At 34.7% G+C, this 21,419-nt stretch overlaps 1 protein-coding gene across 1 annotated transcript in view; it reads left to right on the top strand.

The window, feature by feature from the left end:
- LOC149779321 (reversion-inducing cysteine-rich protein with Kazal motifs-like) overlaps window positions 1-21,419 on the top strand; it is a 202,770-nt gene that overhangs the window by 132,934 nt on the left and 48,417 nt on the right. Inside the window, exon 9 of the mRNA XM_089939933.1 lies at window positions 15,971-16,096. Coding sequence (XP_089796059.1) covers window positions 15,971-16,096 — 126 coding nt within the window. The remainder of the gene's footprint in view (window positions 1-15,970; window positions 16,097-21,419) is intronic.

The raw sequence follows: 21,419 nt of genomic DNA, 5'->3' as shown, positions 1-21,419 counted from the left end.
CATTGCCAGTAATGACAAAACAGCTGTCAGAACATTTTCTCAGAGTGATATCAACATTAGTTTATAATCCAGTCGTCATCAGTTTGAATCCAGGCCATCCCAGTTCAGCTGTCTCATTGTGTCCTTGGGAAAACACTTGGCTCCCCTTTTCTTGGCCTGACAAAGCCAATAATATGTTAAAAGCGCAATTAAACCGGCAAAAGCACACAAAACCCCCAAAACATCTGTTCACTTTATGTTGCTTGTTCATTTATATACTTGAGTATTTATGACAGGGTAGCTTCTAATATCTATCGACATTTATGTGAATTTCAAAACTTGACTTAAGCATTTGCATGATACATATCTGTTAATTTTAGCCATCATTCACTTTTAGCAAAGATTAATTTTATTACAAAATTCACTAAATGCACCATAACATTTGTACAATAATTTCTGTATGATGTGAGTGTTGCATATTATGTGATACATTACATGATGGTAGATACAGCAGAAGTCTGGATTTGCCGAAAACATATCCATTTTATATTTATATTGTCTGATCCATGCATCATCAACAAAGACATAAAATTATTCAGATTATTTTCTTAGATACTGAGAACAAAACACATCCCTTACCCAAAAATTTAAAGCGTCCATATCTATGCATTGCCGCAGCTCCCTTAAGGGGAATTCAGTATTAAATACAAGAAGAGCTTGATTGTAGTCTTGGGAAAAATATAAATTCAGACTTAAGGAAAGTTTACAGATTTTTTTTACAGAAAGCTCTTGGGATTACTTGGATGCATGAGGAGTCCCTACTATGGGGAATCTTGTGCAGATGAGTTCTTTTATCAGAATATTGGCAGTAGAGGCAGTCAGTATGATAATAGAAAATGCAAAGCCTTTGATCTTGGCTCTATCAGTAGGAATATTTCAGTTCCACTAGCTGGCTTGTTATCTTGTTTTTACTGAAGCATTGCCACCATGCTTTTACAAACACTGATTTCAAATTAAAATTTGGCATTGGTATGTGCATGGAAATATGGGAACCAAGCTTGATATGGTTGGATGGGAGGGGCTGTAATCATTTGGTACCTTTTTTATAAGTTCCATTTGTGAAATTATGAACTTATGTCCCATAAAATTTGTAGGCTATTAAGATTTCCCCACAGTTTAGTTTTGTTTTCACCATGCTGATTTGCCAGCTTTTCTGATATGACATGAGTTACCTTATCTCAGGAAAGCATTGGGGAGAAATTTGTGAAGATTTATTTAAGAGTTCATTGATAGTGAACATAGCATTGGTGATAATTTTAAAATTTCGATACCTGTTACAGAATTTATTGCTGTTGATTTTTTAAACTTTGATATCTATCATATTTTATTGCTTATAAGATGAATCCAAGTGCAAATTGCACAGATCTAGATCTGCTGTCGCATGATGCATCCATAGATCTGAGTCTCTTCAGTTTGTTAGTAGTAATCAGTAGAACAAACAAGATATACCATGGTCTACAGATACATTATGTAACAGCAGATCAGGATCTTTGTTGTTTGCAGTTTGACTCAGCTTCTAAGCGATTACGTCCAGTATTATTAAAGCTGTATGATAAGATATTGAGAAGAGTGAAATTTGAGGAATGATACCCAATTCTGCAGACTTTTGGATTCTTGGCATTATTTTCTCACAGTCTACATGTACTAGGAAAATAAAAATTGAGTTGCCTTCCACTGTAGCTTAGAACCTTACGGATTTAAGGATTGATGTGGGTTTTTTTATGGCACAGCAACACGAGTTGGTTATTTAGTGCCTGGGCACTTGTTAAAATGTGCCTTGCCTAGGTTCATGCCAAAGAAGACTTCTTGGGTTGATCCACTGGTAGGATTTAAACTCACATCTATTTGGTTATGAGTCTGGCATGCTACCCATTGAGCAATTATGGCTACTGCTGACTAATATTTACCATTACTGGTAATAAAAAGACTTTGTGTTAATATCTGATTGGTGGTTGTTGTTATTATGGGATTAACACAGTTTTTTAGCTCATGATAGGCTGTACATGGCAGAGGAAGAACTACTGACCCTTGGGAAACTACTGGCAAGCCTTTTCACATACCCACATTTGTGGAGCATTGAGACTCGAACTCACTCAGACTGGTGAGGATTGTCAGTGATTTGTAAAGGTGAGCACCATAAACCATTCTGCCACCCAGGGTCTCATTATCTGATTTGAATTGTTTAAACATCTGTTGTTATTTTAACTTGACTTTCATAATGATTGTTCAGCAACTGACAGCAACTGATAAAATGTTAAACCTCATTGTCTAAGGTGTTAATAAAGTAAGGGACATGGTATATTCTCATTTAGCAGACTTTAAATAAAGTAAGAGACTTGATGCATGGAGTGAACCTTTAATAAAGTAAGGGACTAACATATTTTCCCTTATGTAACTGAAAACATGATGAACAAACAGATCTGCTGAAGCACTGTGTGCTGTAGATAAGGTCTTTGGCTTGCTCTGATATATAAGTAAAATTTATCACATGACTAGCGTATTATTTAGGTTGATACATCTGTCTGTATTTTAACCATGTCAGCTTAAAGTACATGAAATGTTTCATCTGAATGTATTCCCTAGTCATGTGACTACACTATTTTGCAGCTTCATCCAGTAAACACAGGATAAGAGGAGTAATATCTTTACATATGCATCAGAACAATTGTACATACCAGACAAGTACAGCCAGAGATATTTCCAGTTTATACAATACATTTATATATAACCCTTATCTAAACATCATGAAATAAACAATGAAATATGGCTGCCATTAATAAAAATAGTACAGTAACTTTACTTGGAATCTTTTCAAAAACTACTTAACATAATTCGATTCAATTTGACAGAATGTATGAAGGACTAAATTTTTTTTACAGATGATGCTGATCTGGCATCTGTTACCAAAAATAGAAAACCGTTTAAACATTTCTTCTCAAAAACTACTCAGTAGCATTTGACAGACTTGGGCAGAAAAGCACTCTGACATGAATTGCTTTCAAAATTGCATGTTGATGCCAATTCGCAAATCAAATATAGTTGCTACTTCTAAAACCAGAGAGACCTTAAAACAAGTTCTTTTTAGAAACCACTCAATACCGTTTGACAACTTTAGCAGCAAGCATTATGAGATATATGGCTTTCAGGTTTTACAGTTGATGCCAATTACTCAACAGCTTTTGATAATCTTTGAGAGAAAACATACTGGCATGAAAGGCTTTTAAAATTATACAGTAATGCTGATGCACTATCAGAAAACATGGCTGCTGTGTATTAAAATATAATTTTTTTTTAAAAAAAACATCGTAAAAGCTAGCGAATAGAATTTGACTTAGTTACAATTGTGTTCAAAGGACACACAAACACTAAGTAAGGGTCCTACAACTTTATGTAAAATAAAGCTAAAATCTTCACAAAAACCAAAACCAGTATTGCATACAGTACCAAACCCAGCTGCACAATTGCCTGCTCTCCCATTCTGCTCTTGTTTTTAGTAAGGGTTAGAGATAAGGGATCTTAATTAATTTAAAATTTGTGCCTTATCCAAGGGCATGAACTGGTCCAGGCTCAGTTAGCCATGGGAAGATAAACAACAGAATAGAACCTGTTGATAGTCTCTGGTATCAAATATTCAGAATGCTGGGATTAATGTTCTGGCCAACTGTCACTACTAACAGATAGAATCTGATACAGGCATTGAGAGTGAAATCATACTTATAACAGCCCTGATGTGACAGAATGCATCCTGGCTTGAAGGACTTTTATAGGTGTACACAAAATGTGGATCTGACATGACATAATGTTACTCTTACTGGGAATAGAAAAGCATTTTAGCATCATTATCACTGCCAAAATGATAAATAAGATTTGAACATTTTTGAAAAACACCTTGTGGATAAAACTTTCGGTGTTGGATAAATGATGCCAATGTGCTTTCAAATATGGATGAAGATATAAAAAACAGCTACATTGAAACAATTAGTTTCTTAATAATCAGCAGCATATGAATAATTTTGTAGATAAAGTATACTCCTGACTCAGTTTTCTTGACCTCTCGTTGACTATTTGGCAGATGTCAACTAGTGATCTCAGGTCCCCTTTGACCTCTTGTTTATATGTTGAAATATGAAATATCACTGAACTTGCAAGCATTAGCTTTTTTCATCAAGACACAAGACCAAATGAGCTTGTATGGTTCTTTATCAATGATGCCTTGTTAGCTGTAAATTGTGTATTCTTGGTTTACAACTTTTTCTTTAAAAAAAACAACTCTGGTGGCCTAGTGGTTCGAGCATCTGCCCTGGATGCAGGAGGTCATGTTTACGAACCCCAGCCGAGTCATACTAAAAACTTACAAAAATGGTACTAACAGTTGCCTTGCAGGGCACTCAGCATTAATAGGTTAGTGTTAGGACTGGTCAGCTTGGTATCTGGATAATGTGACTGGGTGGGACATCATGCTGCATGTCTGAGGCATGATGCCCCAGTGCTAGACATCACTTTAAACTGCCACACTGCAGACATCATTTGTGATATGACTGGAAAATTGTTAAAGCTATGTTAAAAATCTAAATCATACACACACACACAAACTCTTCTTAAAAAATAACCCCCAAAATCCCACATTACTATTTTGGACAATTTTACAGACAACATTCCAGCATCAATCAATTTAAACTTGTTCAGTGGATGTTAATCTGTCATCATGTATTGGCTTCCATTGTTAAAAATATAATAACTTTTCAACATCTTCATTGAAAGAAAAAATCCTGGATTGTAGGGCTTTCATATTTGTTCAATTGGTACCAATCCGTTATTAAAAGTGGCCTTTGTTATTAAAAATAGAGAAGCCTGTAATTTCCTCTCAAATACCTCGCGGCAGAATTTGACCAAATTTTACAGGAAGCATCCTAGTATAGATGTCTTTCAGTTCTGTACAAATTATGTCACTCAGCCATCAAATATGACCCTCCATTATTAAAACAAAAATCTTTAAATGACATATCAAGAATTGCCAAACAGGATTTGATAAAATTTGACAAAAAGCATCCTGACATGCATGGCTTTCAAATTTGTTCACTCAAGAGAATTTCACCAGATTTGACAAGTCTTGCTGTAAAGATCCTTTCAGATTTAAAAAAATGATGCTGGTCTGCAATTAAATACATGGACACGGAAAAAACAAACAAACTTTGAATGACTTATTTTCAGAGACTGCATAGCTGAATTGATAAAATTTGATTGAAAAAATTCTGGCATTGAGGTTTTAAAATTTATACAAAAAATACTGAAGGATGTTAACCATCAGTGTCAAAAGCATATAGGAATAAAAAGCAACTCATTCCCCAATGTGAATGAGCCGTATAGTGGTTTCTGATTGGTTGAATGCCAGTGATGATGAAATTGTGCAAGTATGGATTTCAGGTGCCAAAAAATCTGTTTTGATTTAGGCTGAAGTGCTCTTGATCCCATTAGAAATTAACAGAACTGGGTCAGCTAACATCAATTATGGTAGAGTCATTTTAGACTGAAATTGGGTCAGTTAACATCAATGATGGTACAGTCAGTCATTTTAAACCGAAATGTTTGATTTGACTAGCAGCAGCAAAAAAGTTTCCTACCCAAAGTCATCCTTCTAAATCTCAGTTTTGTGAATAACATAGTCCAAAAGATTTTGTATTTGATGTGGATTACACAACACAACCTTATTAATTAAACAAAAGCCAGTTATTCGTTTAGGATCTACATTAAGGTTTGTCTGGTATTACTGCATACACTGTATTTTGTTTTTTTACATGATAAATCGTGAATTTGAATGTTAAGGTCTTGGACTAAAATAGATTATTTTGTTTATAATCATATATGTCACTCCATTAAAATGAATGATTTTTTTTATGAATCACTTCCTTATTGTTACCTGCAACTTTCTTTGACTAGTACATGTATATAAAACCAGTATATTTAGAATGTCCTCTAATTGTCATGCACCATACCACAAGAAATACATGCAAGCTGATAACAAGGTGACACAATTACTTAATAATTAATAGTGGCAGACTTCAATGTTCTTTTTCATGTTGTGTTAATCATGATATAATATTTGTTGCTGCCTTGTATGATAGTGTGGCAGTCCTACTGCTCAACTCGTAAGACAGTTTCTGGTCTCATCTGCCAAACCGATGAAGATGTTATACTGTTTCGTTAATGACAGAGGAAATTAAAACTTAGGTTTTCTCATTGTAGCTTGCAAGTACATCACAGGTACATAAATTTGAGAACATTTTATCACCACTGAAGCATTTGAGAGCTTTACAGTGTCTTTTATGGCATCCCAAAAACTCCCACCTGCTTCTCATGAATGTGCTCAAAGTGCCATTAACACCAACCAACCAGCAACAGTATCAACATTATATTGCCGGATCAAGAAGGTCAGTTTTGCCAAGGGGTTTGGTAACATGCTTTCTTATTAAGAAGTCAAATTAGGTCAGATTCGGAAAATATAGCATTATTTGTTCTTGAAGAAAACAGTTGAAAAAGTGCTTTTTGTTGCTTAGGCACTAGCTGTAGATGCTAAACCAAGTGTTATGGCCACATTGTTGCTGTAAATGGTAAACAATACGCCAGGGCCAGTCTTAGGCTGATTTGACCGATTTTGCCCAATTGGCCCCACGTTCACGTTATTAATTTTTAAAAATACATACTGTATATAGAGAGAAAGTAATTTTAAAGTGATGGAAGAAAATTTTAAGTTCAGTATCAAATAAAACTTGTCTAAAGTTTATTTCCAAATGCCATGCTGTCAGAGCGCCCCTGCGCATAAATCAGGAGGCCCCACCAGAATGATCCAAATCAGGCTCATCATTTTCTAAGGCTGTTCCTGCCATGTGCAATAGCCATAATTTAGCTGTAAATACTAAACCAAGTGCTATGGGATTAACAAAAACTCCATTGCCTCTGGTACTATTGCACGGCAGTATTTTCACATACATGTGTGCGTGTTTGTGTGTATATATATATATATATTATAGTGCAGACAATGCGAGTGTCCAAGTAACTGTCCACATGTTTGTGCAGACACTAATGATCAGGGATTTTCTGGTAAACATTTCTTAGGATATATGCGACAATAAACTGTTGATGATACCTCTAGTGACATTTGTTTTAGCAGGAATAATCTTTACATTCATGAGTTGTGTCTCATATTCATGGTGAGGACATTTTGACAGCAATATACAGCCAGTTGATAAAGTTTCGTTCTTTTATCAAAGAGGTACCTAAAATTGTTTCAGTTGGATTATGAATTTTCACTATTTAGTTTTGTAGTTTACCAGATCATGGCGACAATTAAGCAACATCGTCAACACAAAACAAAATGTTTGACTTAATTTTTGCTACAAAGTAATCACATTTCCAAACCAGTCAGTTTTCTTTGTCAGTCTGATTGGTTGATACTTTAGACATCATTAACACTTTATTTATTAGGTCCAAAATATAAGTGACATTTTGGATGAGTTGGATCAGTAATCTGATCGACTGAAGTGAAACCTGATATCAATTACGTAGACAAAATGTGGTAAGGACTTGGGGAGGAGTTTTGGTGTAATCAACTGCTGCTCTGATCCAAGTTTTGTTTTTAAATGATGGAATTTTATGGTCATGTTCAGGCCCTGCACACAACCTTTAAAATTACAATTAGCTCTGTACAGTCATGTACAGTTTACATAAAATATCACTGATACCAAATATGACTTGAATTAATGAAGGATGAAGAAATGCATAAAATGGAGTAATTGGTATGTATTTCACTGTTGTGCCAGAAAAATGGTTCAGCATATTTGAACAATAGTATTGTATGTACATCATCATCACAGTTTAGACCTTGAATATAGCCTTCAAAATTTAAATCAATTTTATAAAATATTATGCAGTTTGCAGAAAGTTTATTTAGCTTTTAAATGATATAAAATATAAGCTGACTTAATGGAAGGTGAAGAATTACATAAAATAGAATGAACAGAGATATTGGACTGTTAGTATCACACCAACCCTTGGACCAATTATTCACAGAGTGAAATCTTGATTTCCATATTGAATATTAATGATATAACCCAGAGATATCAGAGAATAAAATGATGAAGTCGCATTTGGAGATGCAAAATGTTCTTATGTCAGTCTCGTTATAAGACTGACCCTTTGTCCTCTGGCTTAATCATGAACGGCCACTGCCGAGATCTTGTGATTCAGCATTCAGTTATAAATCTCTACATGATAGTTATCTCCATTACAGGGGAGCAATTAAAATCAAGTTTTTCATGGGCTTATGCTCTTTTCTTTTCAATTTTAGTTTTTTACTGGTTCTAGCTATTAATGAAATTATGTGATATAATCTGATGTACATAGAAACAGTCCAATGCAATTTTGCTGTAAACTTATGGACTCTTAAACATCAAAAGCAGAATGGAAGTCAAAGGTAGAAACTGCCTTTAGAGAATGCCATGATGATTTGTTACAGTTGTTTCACAGCTCTTTGCATAGTTACAAGGGCATATAATAAAAGTTCTCTTAGATTATGATACATGCTTCCAAGATATATTGACTCCAGGACTGGAGGGTAGTTTGAAACTATCTGAGCAGATTCAGAAATATGTTGTCGTTTATCTTTTTGAAAACACTCTAATTAGACATGACATTTATGTATCATATATACTCGCTTATAAGTCATTTCAAACTAGAACCAAATAAATATCCTTATTTGCTGTAGCACAATGTGCCTGCAGGACAGAGTCTGTGTTGTTTGTTTTACTGATTACACCTACCAAGCTGCATAGACCCAGATCTGCTGGCATATTATGCAGCAGTAGATATAGGTCTGTACAGCTTGGGGTTGGACTTGACTTATAAGCAAGTACATAAAGTACTTATTTGATATGTTTAGGCTGTCAAAAAATAGAAAAACTGTTTAGTGTAGGCAGTTTTGTGATAAGACAAAAAACCAGGAAGATTAAGCTGTGTCTTGTCAAAAACATGGGAACAGAGAAGACAGGAATCAAGAACTTCACTGGTTTTAAGGCCAGGTAAGGTTTCAACAGAGATGTCAATCCTTTTTATTATGGTCCCTATAACCAGACCTGTAGGGAGTAGATTCATCTATTTACAGAAGGGTACACTCTGGGATCATGAAAGGCAGTAGATGTGAATTACTGTTTTAAAACCATGATGGATAGCCTGTAACTTTGATTTTACGTATAAAAGAGAAGACAACTGACTTGTTCATGCTGATTTGCACCAAGGAATATTAGACAACATTAATATTAGCCAACACATAATTTTAGTCAACATATAATATTAGCATATAATACTAGTCAACATACAAATATTAGTCAATATGTAATACTATACAGTGGAACCCCACATGATGCCCCAGTGCTAGACATCACTATAAACTGCTACACTGTAGCAATAAGACTTAATTTTTTTTAAAAGTTACATTAAAAATCTAAATCACACCCACACCCCCCGACACCCACATGCACCCCCCCACTCACCCACCCACCCACACACATACACATTATTAATCAACATATGAATTAAAATTTGCCACTCTGAACTGGACAGAAATGCTTGCATGTGGCCATAGAAAATGGACAAAGGAAGATGGGGTACTTCATAGTATGTTTTGTTGTATACAGAAATCTAATTTCCATTTAGCAAGCCATTATTGCTGCCAAAAAACACATACAAATCCTTAACAAAGTATGAATGATGACGACTTCACCAAATACCTAGGGATGATAGAGTTTCTGCTAATGTCAGGTACAGAATTGAACCCAGATGGAGACTACTACAATAGTTGGACTCTTTTGCATAGAGACCACCAATAATCTTGATTAAACTTCTTTTGAAGTATTTAGAAGAGGTACTTGTTTTCATATCCGGAGATCAGAAAAATTGTCTATTGTTTGGCTTGGTTTGGTATTTTACAACACAGCTAGACAAATAGATTAAATGGTTCTGAGGCAGTTTGAATTGGGGTAAAGTGCCTATCTCAAGGTCACACCATGCTAGCCAACCCCACTGATTCAGCAGTAAGACCAGATTCCCACAGCCATTTGGTTTTATGTCTGGCATTTTTCTAACAGTTTTGTGACTGCTTTATGCAAATGCATAAGAACACAGGAGAAACTGAAGGATCTTTGGGGAGAGTGTGTGCGTGTGCGTGATTAAGATTTTTTAACGTAGCTTTCACAGTTTTTCAGTCATATTGCTACGATGTCTACATTGTGGCAGTTTATAGCTGTGTCTAGCACTGGAGCATCAAGCCACAGACATGTAGCATGATGTCCCACCCAGTCAGATTATCCTGACACCAAGCCGACCAGTCCTAACACTAACCTCGTAATCCTGAGCGCCAAGCAAGGCAAATGTTAGTACCATTTTTGTAAGTCTGTATATCACTTGGGGTGGGTGGGTTCAAACCCATGACCTCCCACTTCCGAGTTGGACATGTGTGCCTTTTTCAATGCATCAGGTTTTAGTTTTAAACACAGGTCTGATGCCGAGTGAATAAAGCCAATGTTTGGACAAGAATGGATGAAGTTAAATCTGCCAAATGCTGTTTTGAAATGAAAGACAGTTATCTTATTTTTTTAGCTTCATTTGATTGTACTGATTTAAGGTATCTCATGAAAAATAAAAATATACACTGGCCATAATGTTTGCACTTGTTTCCATTACATCCCACCATGACAAAAACCTCATCAGGCACTTTCTGAAAATAAAGACTTAATCGTTAAGATGTAAAATAAAAGTACAGTATGCGACTGATTGGTATATTATATTTTGGGAAAACATTGTCCTTGCTGTTTAACTTTTAGCTTGTTTGTGACTATTACTTACACAGAATGAATACAATGACACATTCTTGGACCTGTTTTTGAAACCACATCAAATATACATTTTATTAATTCATGAAAAAATTACAATGAATGAAAAAGTTTGCAATTACTGTGATCATAAAATTCGTTGAGAAAACTGACAATCTCAGCAATAAGTCGGTTGAATATTCCCAAGAAGTGAGCTGTTGCCATGTATTTTAAAAGTGTTGCAGCTATAGGTTTTGTTAATATATTAAAATATATAACCAGCCAATATATTTAGTTAAAGGTAGAATGTGTTGGATGACATGCAAGGAAATCCAGTTAGGAATTCTGCAGAGTATGCATTCTATCCATAGAGATTCATGGATTTCTGTGGAAAATATTTCTGCATATGTAGAAAATATGTATGTGAGTTAGGCCAAGAGAACAAACTCTTTCTGTATGTACATTCTCATGGTTGGGACACTGCTTATGACATGGTCAGTGTGTGCTTATTATGACATGGTCTTTGTGTGCTTATTGACATGATCAGTGTGTGTTTATTATGACATGATCAGTGTGTGCTTATTATGACATGGTCAGTGTGTGCTTATTATGACATGGTCATTGTGTGCTTATTATGACATGGTCAGTATGTACTGATTATGACATGGTCATTGTGATTATTATGATGTGGTCATTGTGTGCTTATTATGACATGGTCAATGTGTGTTTATTATGACATGATCAATGTGTGCTTATTATGACATGGTCAGTGTGTGCTTATTATGACATGGTCAGTGTGTGCTTATTATGACATGGTCAGTGTGTACTGATTATGACATGGTCATTGTGTGCTTATTATGACATGGTCAGTGTGTACTGATTATGACATGGTCAGTGTGTGCTTATTATGACATGGTCATTGTGTGCTTATTATGACATGGTCAGTGTGATTATTATGACGTGGTCATTGTGTGCTTATTATGACATGGTCATTGTGTGCTTATTATGACATGGTCATTGTGTGCTGATTATGACATGGTCATTGTGTGCTTATTATGACATGGTCATTGTGTGCTTATTATGACATGGTCATTGTGTGCTTATTATGACATGGTCAGTGTGTTTATTATGACATGGTCAGAGTGTGCTGATTATGATATGGTCAGTGTGTGCTTATTATGACATGTCAGTGTGTGCTTATCATGACATGTTAGTCCTAAATAATAATGGTGCCAGTCTGATGTCTAGGATGGCCACCATACCAGCTCTCTTCAAAATTTTGTTTTCTCTAGTCCTTCTAGATGAAACGTTTTCTGGCATGTGGTTTTCACCAAAACACTGTTTTTTTGGTCCTAAATGCAAATGGTACTCTGTTGAGATCATACGTGGCCACCACAGCCATCTTGAAAATCTTGTGATTAATTTAACCCACCTGAATGGATGGTCATATAGACATGGAGCTTTCAGTGATTGACTTCTTGTGATGTCTAGTTGGTCTTGAATGAAAATGGTGCTGGTCTGACATTTGATATGACCACTTTTATTTAGGAAAAGCTAGAGGCAAGTTCAAGTTTCCAAAGTAATTTTTAAATAAATTCTATTAAATCATGAAATTCATCAGATAATATTTTCTGATGCTAAGTATGCTCCAATGTTTTATCAAACATGTTTTTCAGAATACTGCTGTTTGTCATGCTAATGCAATTTATTTGATTGGGAGAACCATTTAATTCTCTGCATGGCCAGTTTACCTTCACATGGGCTAGCCCTGCTGGACAATGTTAGAATCACATGGTAATGTTGACCCATGCTTGGACAACTTTTGAGAGACCTAAAGACAAATAGACAGAAAATTTGACTAAATTTACACTTTGCTTGAACGCCCAGTTGCAGATATGATTTTATACAGGGAATAAAAATAGTTCACTAATGTAATCAAAATTATTTTTCATTAACACTCCCCACTCAATTTTCATTAACTCTGATAATCAGACAGACAATTAAAAACCTGTTCATATCGCATCCTGCTTTAGAGCCCCAGCAGAGATCAGATAGGGAGTATAAATAGCTCCCTAACAAGCTGTCTATCATCCCTTGGTGTGGCAGACACTCGATATGGTGCAGGGATCCTGATGCCAGATGCTTTTGCAAATGAGCTAGCTGGCAGCCAAAAAAACAAAGAAAGCAAAACAAGGCAACCATCTTGCATGGTTAACTCAAGACTTAGAGATGGAATTTTTCTGCCAGATGAGTTGCAATGATAGATAGGAATGTTTTTATCCTTGCATTTCGATAGTGATCATCAGTGCATTCTGCATTTTATGGAATGATGAAGAAAGAATACCTGTGGTTTTGAATCATTTAAACTGGAGAATGCACAACAGTTTAAATCTTGATGCCATAATGCAGTGAAAATATATTTCAGATTTTGGACAGTTTTATTAAATATTTTTGACCTGTCATTGAAACTTTTTTTTCCTTTTAATTCAGTCTTTAGATAAGCAAAATATTTCATGTTTTGTTGCTCATTTTTCTTGGAAAAAAATATTCTTTTAAATTGTAATAATGCTGTAGTTCTCATACCAAAATTTAATCCGTATGGATTGTTGGTGCATGAAATATGTCAGACAATCCAGTTATTAAGGGTGCTATTGAATACATGGCTGTATTCTGTGTTTATGGCTCTATTTGAGCAAGTGTTCGTCATTAGATACTACATACCATTTTTGGCATGCATGAAACATTTTGAACTTGTTTGTCCCAGTAGCATTGTTTATATTGATCCAATGTGCCGTAATAAAACAAGGAATGTTGTTACAGCAGAAATACAGTTTTCTGGACTAAAAGAGTAAAATTTAAATTGTTTTGCTTTAATTTGAATCCATTAAAAAAAATTCTTGATGAACTTTTAGTCAGTTTGTTTGCATAAAAGATGCAGATATATTAGGTATCACCAACAGTATCGTGTGATTGAGATTTGTTTTGCTGATTTTAATGGCACTTTTAACATATTGGATATATCATGCTGAAGAAATGGGAATCAATTATATTTAAACTATTTAATAGCTGCAAACCATTTTGACCTGTTTGCTAGCAATTCATGCTTATGGATTGATGATGTCTGTCCAGCGGTCCATCTGTCCAGCGGTCCATCTGTCATCAATACTGAGGTTATAAGGTTGTAGTTATTTTCACTGACAGATTGTTTGCAGACCCAACAAAATGAAGCAAGAGCAAATCAGAATTTTAGGTGTTTAAATATCTATGACATATTCCAGACTTGAAAATAAAATGATGGCATGCTGGAGATGCACTAGAAAATCCACATCCTTAAATTATCAGGATTTAGGCCTTTATCACTGAAGGTTTTTTCACTGTGTCGAAATAGTAGTTGGCTTTGTCTGACAGTATCTCTTTGTAATGGGATCAAGGAGGAAGCATATATCCATTGTTTTATTGGAGGCAAGGTGTATTAGTGCATTCTCATCATTGCCCATTAACATTTGTAATTATAATACAGGTTCAGGACAGAAATTTAGCTTCCCAGAATTACCATAGTTACTGATATGTGGGATTAGTACATTTTATATTTGCTTAAGGATAAAGGGATTGCAGTAAAACTGTTCAGCACAAGTGTTTTGGAAGACCATCCATCATTTAAGATCAGATTCTTGTGTAGTATTGTTGACTTTGCTGAGAGACTACATTTGTTGAGAGGTCACTTTTTACTGACAGAAGGATTGGTCTTATTAGAAAGTTTTTACTTTATTACAAATGATTTCTCTTCTAGAATTAAGCCCAGTATCTTCAGAGGCTCCTGATGAGCCCAGATGAGCGTGCACATGAAAACCAATCTCCGAATGAAAATATTTCAGAATAAAAGAGAATTCCCAGTTTTAGCATTTCATTCCTCCTAGTTCTCATTCAAAGTTATAAAAAAAAAAACTCAATACTTGGCCCAGTCCCCCCACATTGCCGATTTTGTGATAATACTCAACCTCAGGACCAACAAGGATGCTGCAATTACCATACATGCCAATATTTCTGTTTCCATTTAGTAATTGCTTTGTAAAATGGGAAGATTTTTTTTTTGTATCACAAATACGCAGTGTGATCTACCATATATACTTGCATATGAGTTAAATCAAAACTATAAACAACATAGACCCAGATCTACCCTCACGTAATGCAGTGTGATCTACCTTATGTACTTGCATACAAGTTGAATCCAAACTATAAACAACATAGACCCAGATTTATCCTCACATAATGCAGTGTGATCTACCATATATACTTGCATATGAGTTAAATCAAAACTATAAACAACATAGACCCAGATCTACCCTCACATAATGCAGTGTGATCTACCTTATGTACTTGCATACAAGTTGAATCCAAACTATAAACAACATAGACCCAGATTTATCCTCACATAATGCAATGTGATCTACCATATATACTTGCATACAAGTTAAATCCAAACTATAAACAACATAGATCCAGTTCTACCCTCACTTAATGCATCAGCAGATCTAGGTCTATACAGTTTGTTAGGACTAATCAGTAGAACAAACAACATAGACCCTGATCTGCCATCGCATAATACACCAGCAGTTCAGGATCAATGTTGCTTAGAGTTGGAACAGATTTACAGATTTATTTATAAGAATATACAGTATGTTCATGAGCATGAAGATGACATAGTTTTAAAATGATATGTTGTTGCTGTAATTACCATAGCTACTCAGCTATAGTTAAATCAAATGTTTGTATTGTAACACTGACAGGAATATGATTTTTGTGTCTTACACAACCACTGATTATGGGTTATGATTCTTGAAAGTGGATATTTGAAGTCATTACAGATGCCAAACTTCATCTCTGCAATGCAAAATCATAATTCATAATTATCAGATGTCCCAAAATAACTTTAGTCTTTAAATTTAGCCATTGGTCCAACTTGAATGCAAAATAATTACAGAATCTGGATTTTTTTTATATATATAAAAGGTAATGTACATATAAACCACCTAAGACAATCCAGGTAAATTACTGATTTTCTTTTGCAGGATCCATTGTGGCAGTGTTTTCTGAAGGGACCACCAAAGGTTAAGGCAGAGACTGGTATAGATGGTGCCAAACTTCAATGTTGTCAAGAAGCCTCATCCAAGCGATGCAGAAATCTCTGTGTTGAGGTATAAATCCTGAGCATTTCTCTTTCATTTATTGGTAAATTCATTTAGGTGTTTGATTTATGCAGAGACAGGGCCTTGATTCATCAGCTTCAAAGTATGCTTGAATTTATTTTACACATGAGTAGTGCTTAGAAACCCAGAAGTCAATTAAAGGCCAAGAACTTGTCACTAAAAAGTCCTGTAAAGTACCCATTATTAAAGTTTACTCACATTTAAGCAGAAGTCTTATCTCCTCCATCTGTTTACATTGTAGTAGAGGGGGAGCAGCAATGTCGGAATTGTTTTGATATTTCTTCATGAAAATCACCAAAGTCTCATTGAGTTTTATTTTTTTTAACCTGTAAATGATTTTCAGTGAGAGTGATACATGCTGTATGGATATTGTGGCAGATTAGTGTCATTGTGATGGAACTTCTGAGTTAGAGAAGCTGTCATCTGTTTTCACATGAACTAATTACCTTCTCGCGTATGCATCACAACCAAATCTGTTTTGAAAAGAAACTAAAATGATCACTTTGATTTGAAATCATGACTTTATTCATGTTATTAGCCTATGTTTGGTGCTAGTGTAGTTACATTTATTTTATTTTTATTTTTTTAAATTGTCAGTTTGCATATTTACAGTTGCCCAAATATACTGAAGCAGTTGAGAAATCATAAATTTCCATGAGATTATATTAGCTGGAATCTCATTTTTTTGTTGACCAATGTTACTGAATATATGTGAAAAGACTAGATCAGATAGAATATGTAGGCTTTATTTAGTTTGAAACTTATGAAGAATACAGACATTGCAGCTGAAATAATTGCTTTACTGTAATCTATGATTTAAATACCATTTGCCTGTTTTAGCTCTACTGGTCCATCATCCATCATCTTTTGTCTCTCTGTTCATTAACATAAGTCTGTTCTAGCTACTCCACCTGAATGGCTTGGTAGATTACCATGAAACCTTACACACACGTTCATCCCAAGGTCTAGTTGGTGTAATGAAAATGGCACCACTAGGACATCCAGTCTTGAAAATCTTGTTGTAATTTATCCTCTTAGTTGGATGGTCATATCAATATGGGATTTTAACCAAAAGAGTTTTTGTGTTGTCTTGTTGGTCCTAAGTGAAAATGATAACAATCTGACATTGATATCAGTACTGCAAAATAGAGGGTCATATTGATGCGAGCTTTAACCAAAAACACTTCTTGTGATGTCCAATTGGTCTTAAAACAACGGTGCTGATCATGCAGCCAGTATGGCCAACATGTCAGCCATCTAGAAATTCTTGTTATTGCTTGTCTTCTAATAAATGGGTGGTCATATTGACAACGTAGTTTTCACCATCATGAAAGTCTTATTATTGATAGTCCATCTGAAAGAAAGGTCACAGCATGATGGGGTTTTCAGATGTCTGTTTGGTCCCTCAATGTAAGTGGTTCTAATCTTAATTCAGATATGGCCACAATGGCAACCATCTTGAAAATATTGTCACTTAAGAATATCAGAGATGATTTTAATATTTAGCATTTGAAAAGATGAAATTATCTTATCTTGGATTCCCAAATATTCTTTTCGATCAGGTGAGCCCCAATTCTGCTGGGATTCTTGTTATAGGATCGTGACAGCATCAGTGTTTTATCTACAAATAGCTTCATGCAAGTCATTTCACTCATCAAGGCAAAAAACAGTACGTCAAAATCCAAACCTATGAGTCCTATTCAAGCTGAAGATCAGTCTTCAGTAATTTTAAAAAATAATTATATTGCCTAAATACACAACAAAAATATTAGTTATATAATGTGACTAAAGCCAATAAGGCAAACTCCTTTGCCAGAACCATCTGAACATTCTATATTTGTTAAAAATCATGTTGATTGTTTAATATCATCAGAAATAATCTGAGCTCATATGACAGGCCATTTATTGTTGGTGCTTTCATACGTCATTTTTGTCACAAATGACGAATTTTGCAGGTCACGTGTAAGACTATCCTCAACAATGTTTGATAGACTCTCCAGTACCGCTGAGTCATACTGATTGGCAGAATTATTCAAAATGCCAGTGGCGTAAACTTCTGCAGCTGTTAAATCATGTTTTAAATTAGGAAGAGATCTGTATTTTAAAAAAGTGATGTCTTCTACACTCAGCCAATGTACAGACCTAAGTAGCACTTTCACTGCTATGTCTTGTTTTGTAAACCTGCATTAAAATCTGCCTGGTGTTGTGGACCTTCAATCTGCAGTTTGTGTTATGGTTACCAAGCTTGTCTTGCCAGTGTACTGTTCTGATAAGTTTATTTTTTTTGCACATTTGGTCATGTAGTTTTTTTTAACCTCTGTACATATATGGCAAAACATAAAAAAATTTCACTGCCACATTCTTCACTCGACTTAACTTCTTTTTGAAAACATAGCCAGCGAGTATTTTCAACTATTGCTGCACAAAATTTTACATTTTCTCGTACGAGTAACCGGTACCTCATATTTAGATGTTGAAGGCTCTACTGGTTTGATAACAATACTATTATCGATGGTCGGTTGTAAAAACGCGGTCCAAATTATAATTTTGTTTGTTTCCAATCTATTTTAATTTTTTTGCCTTGGATACAATTTTCAGTTGAAAGCTGACAGTATTTTGAATCAACACAAGTCATACACTTGAGCGAATGGAAATTGTTGCTTCATTGCATGACAAGGATGCGCATAAAATAATAGTTTCTCAAGAGAGTCACTTTAAAATCACGTGTTTATTTTCCGCCTCTTTCTTGTGGGTGGTGATTATACGGTTCTAACATCCTGTTGCTACAAATGATGTGACAGTTACAGATAACGTAAGATCAGCTCCAGGCTCCACACTCACTTGTAACTCTAAATGTTATGATAACATCAGTGTAAGAAACTGACATGTGCGTGTCTTCCCAGTTAGAGCAAACCTTTATTTTGTGTTCATCTTCAAAACATAATATTGGGATGGTGCGTCAGTTTACATACTGGCATTGATTTTTAAACCAAGCCATTGTTTGGTGTTAATCAGCAAAACATAACATTGGGGTGCATCAGTTTACGTACCGTCGATGACTTTTGTGCATCAAAAAAGAAAAGTCTATTTGATGTATGACGCATGGGTAGATAAAACACTGTAGCATTATTTAGATCTTTTAGACAAGATTTGAGAACATAACAAATTACAATACTTAAAACTCTAATTATGATTATATTTGATGATCTTGCAAAAAAAGAATGCTGATTTTGCTATGGATAAAAATATTGTATTAACCAGTACAAAATAAATCCCACTGTTGTAAGTTGGGTATTTTAAGATATTTTTGGCTTCCATGAAAATAATTGGTGTGATGTACTGAAATGTATTAAGCTGTATTATTTTACTCAGAATGAATTCCTTTGCATGCTATGATAGGAGCACTCCATTAATTATTTCTACAAAGTTTTCAGACTTAACAAGTTAAAGATGTTAAAACTCAATAAAATTTATGTAAAATAAAAGCAGAAGTTTGACATTTGATTGAAATTGTGTTTGCTGTAAACATTTTAAGAAGGCACTTTGTATGTTTTTTGTTTGGAGGGATTTTACTCAGACTAGTTTATGCTTTTTTAATAACGCACTGTCTGTGTTTAGCTCCCACCCTATGAGGCAAAAGTACTTATAATGTGGATTTGATGACGAAACTGTAATTTCTCCCAATTAAATCTTGGACTTTTTGAGTGAATTCAGTTTCTGTAACAAAAAGTTTTACTGTACGTTTTAATAATATGATCTTTGTTCACTTCATGTTTACTTATATGGATGGGTTTATCTTCATAAAGTTCTGGTGCATTTCCATTTTTTTCTCATCTATTTCTTACATTATTTGAGCATTTCATGTAATTGGCACTGTATAGACACTTTAATGCTGGGATGCTGTGAAATACTACTAGATATGTGCATCTGGTATTTGATATTGGAATGCCAGGCAAAGTTATATAAAGGGTCATAACTCAAAATCTAATCCTGGGTATAAATGGTTAGTCAGATTGGTTACCTCCCTTGAACAGTTGTGCACCTTCTCTGTAGCAATTCAGCAATACAGAATCATTTCAGTAGAAAATATTCCTCAAAAGTAATTGCTGAAAATATGTTTCTCAAAATATTTTATGAACTTTGTTTAGAGGTAATGAGTAGAAAAGAACTGAAACATTTCTAATTAAAATTAAATATATTTAGAGGGATATTTGGTATTTGAGTTACAAGCAATGTTCTGCCCTTTGATACTTTTTAATGTGGTGTTATTTGATTCTTTTAGTATTCTCAATACTTTATCTATAGCAGATGGACAGAAGACCACCAAGTACTACTTGATTATACCAAGTAATCTTGTATAAACACAACTGTTAATTAACTTAATTATTCATCATCTATTACAAGCATGAAAGAGGAATTATTTGCAGTGAAATATAAATATGACTGATAATATTCATTGATAATATCCACCTTAATGAAAGGCTAAGATTTAACAGAGAAATGAACGGACTGTGCCATGTGTGATAATCTCTGTTGTAATGCTAGCATAGAGTTGTTGTTACTGCATGAGAAAGGGCATAGAGGTCACTGGGGTATTGTACAAGGAAGTGGTTTGGAAATTGTGTATGATGTCATGAATGTAAATCCTGATAAATATTGCAAGAATAAAGGTGTATGTAATTAAAAAACTCGTCTAAATAATCAAAACAAACTTTGTTTTGTACTTATTAACACTTGTATGAGCAAGCATGAGGAACTATTCTTATTTGTGCAAATCTTAAGGAATACCCTGCCCATTGCTCACTGGTAATAATGAACTTTGTTTTTTGTTTCCTGAATAGGGCAAGGAGACTATTTACAGGGTACCCACCTTACCAGGAAATCGTGGAATATATCTTTCCTCAGCTTGCTCAATATTATAATTTTTTCACGACCGTGAAAAGTCCTTGAATATCACAAGTATTGATGAAAGTCAGGGGAAAAAATGAGAATTTTCCGCCACCAGTTCATGCCTGAAACAATCATGTAATTGAGTCATAACTAAACTGATTGTGAGTTAAATTCATTGAGTTAAAACCAGACTATTTGGAGGGTGCAGTATGGATCATTTGGGTGCTTGCAATAAACATATATGCTGAGTCAATCCAAGCACTCATCGGATTAGATTCATCTACTAGACTTTTATTTTCAAAGTCAGCTCAATATCCACATCTTTCATGGAAGGTAGGAAAACCATTCTAGCATCACAAGAGGCCATTATTGAAGTAGCAAAGCACTGCTTACCAGATGGCTTTGCAAACTTTAAATGTTG

This window comes from Sinohyriopsis cumingii, chromosome 17, assembly GCF_028554795.1.
Source record: "Sinohyriopsis cumingii isolate HCF-2022 chromosome 17, ASM2855479v2, whole genome shotgun sequence".
In the NCBI taxonomy this organism is placed as follows: domain Eukaryota; kingdom Metazoa; phylum Mollusca; class Bivalvia; order Unionida; family Unionidae; genus Sinohyriopsis; species Sinohyriopsis cumingii.
Note: the sequence above shows the minus strand (reverse complement) of the source record. Positions and strands in the feature narration are given on the sequence as shown.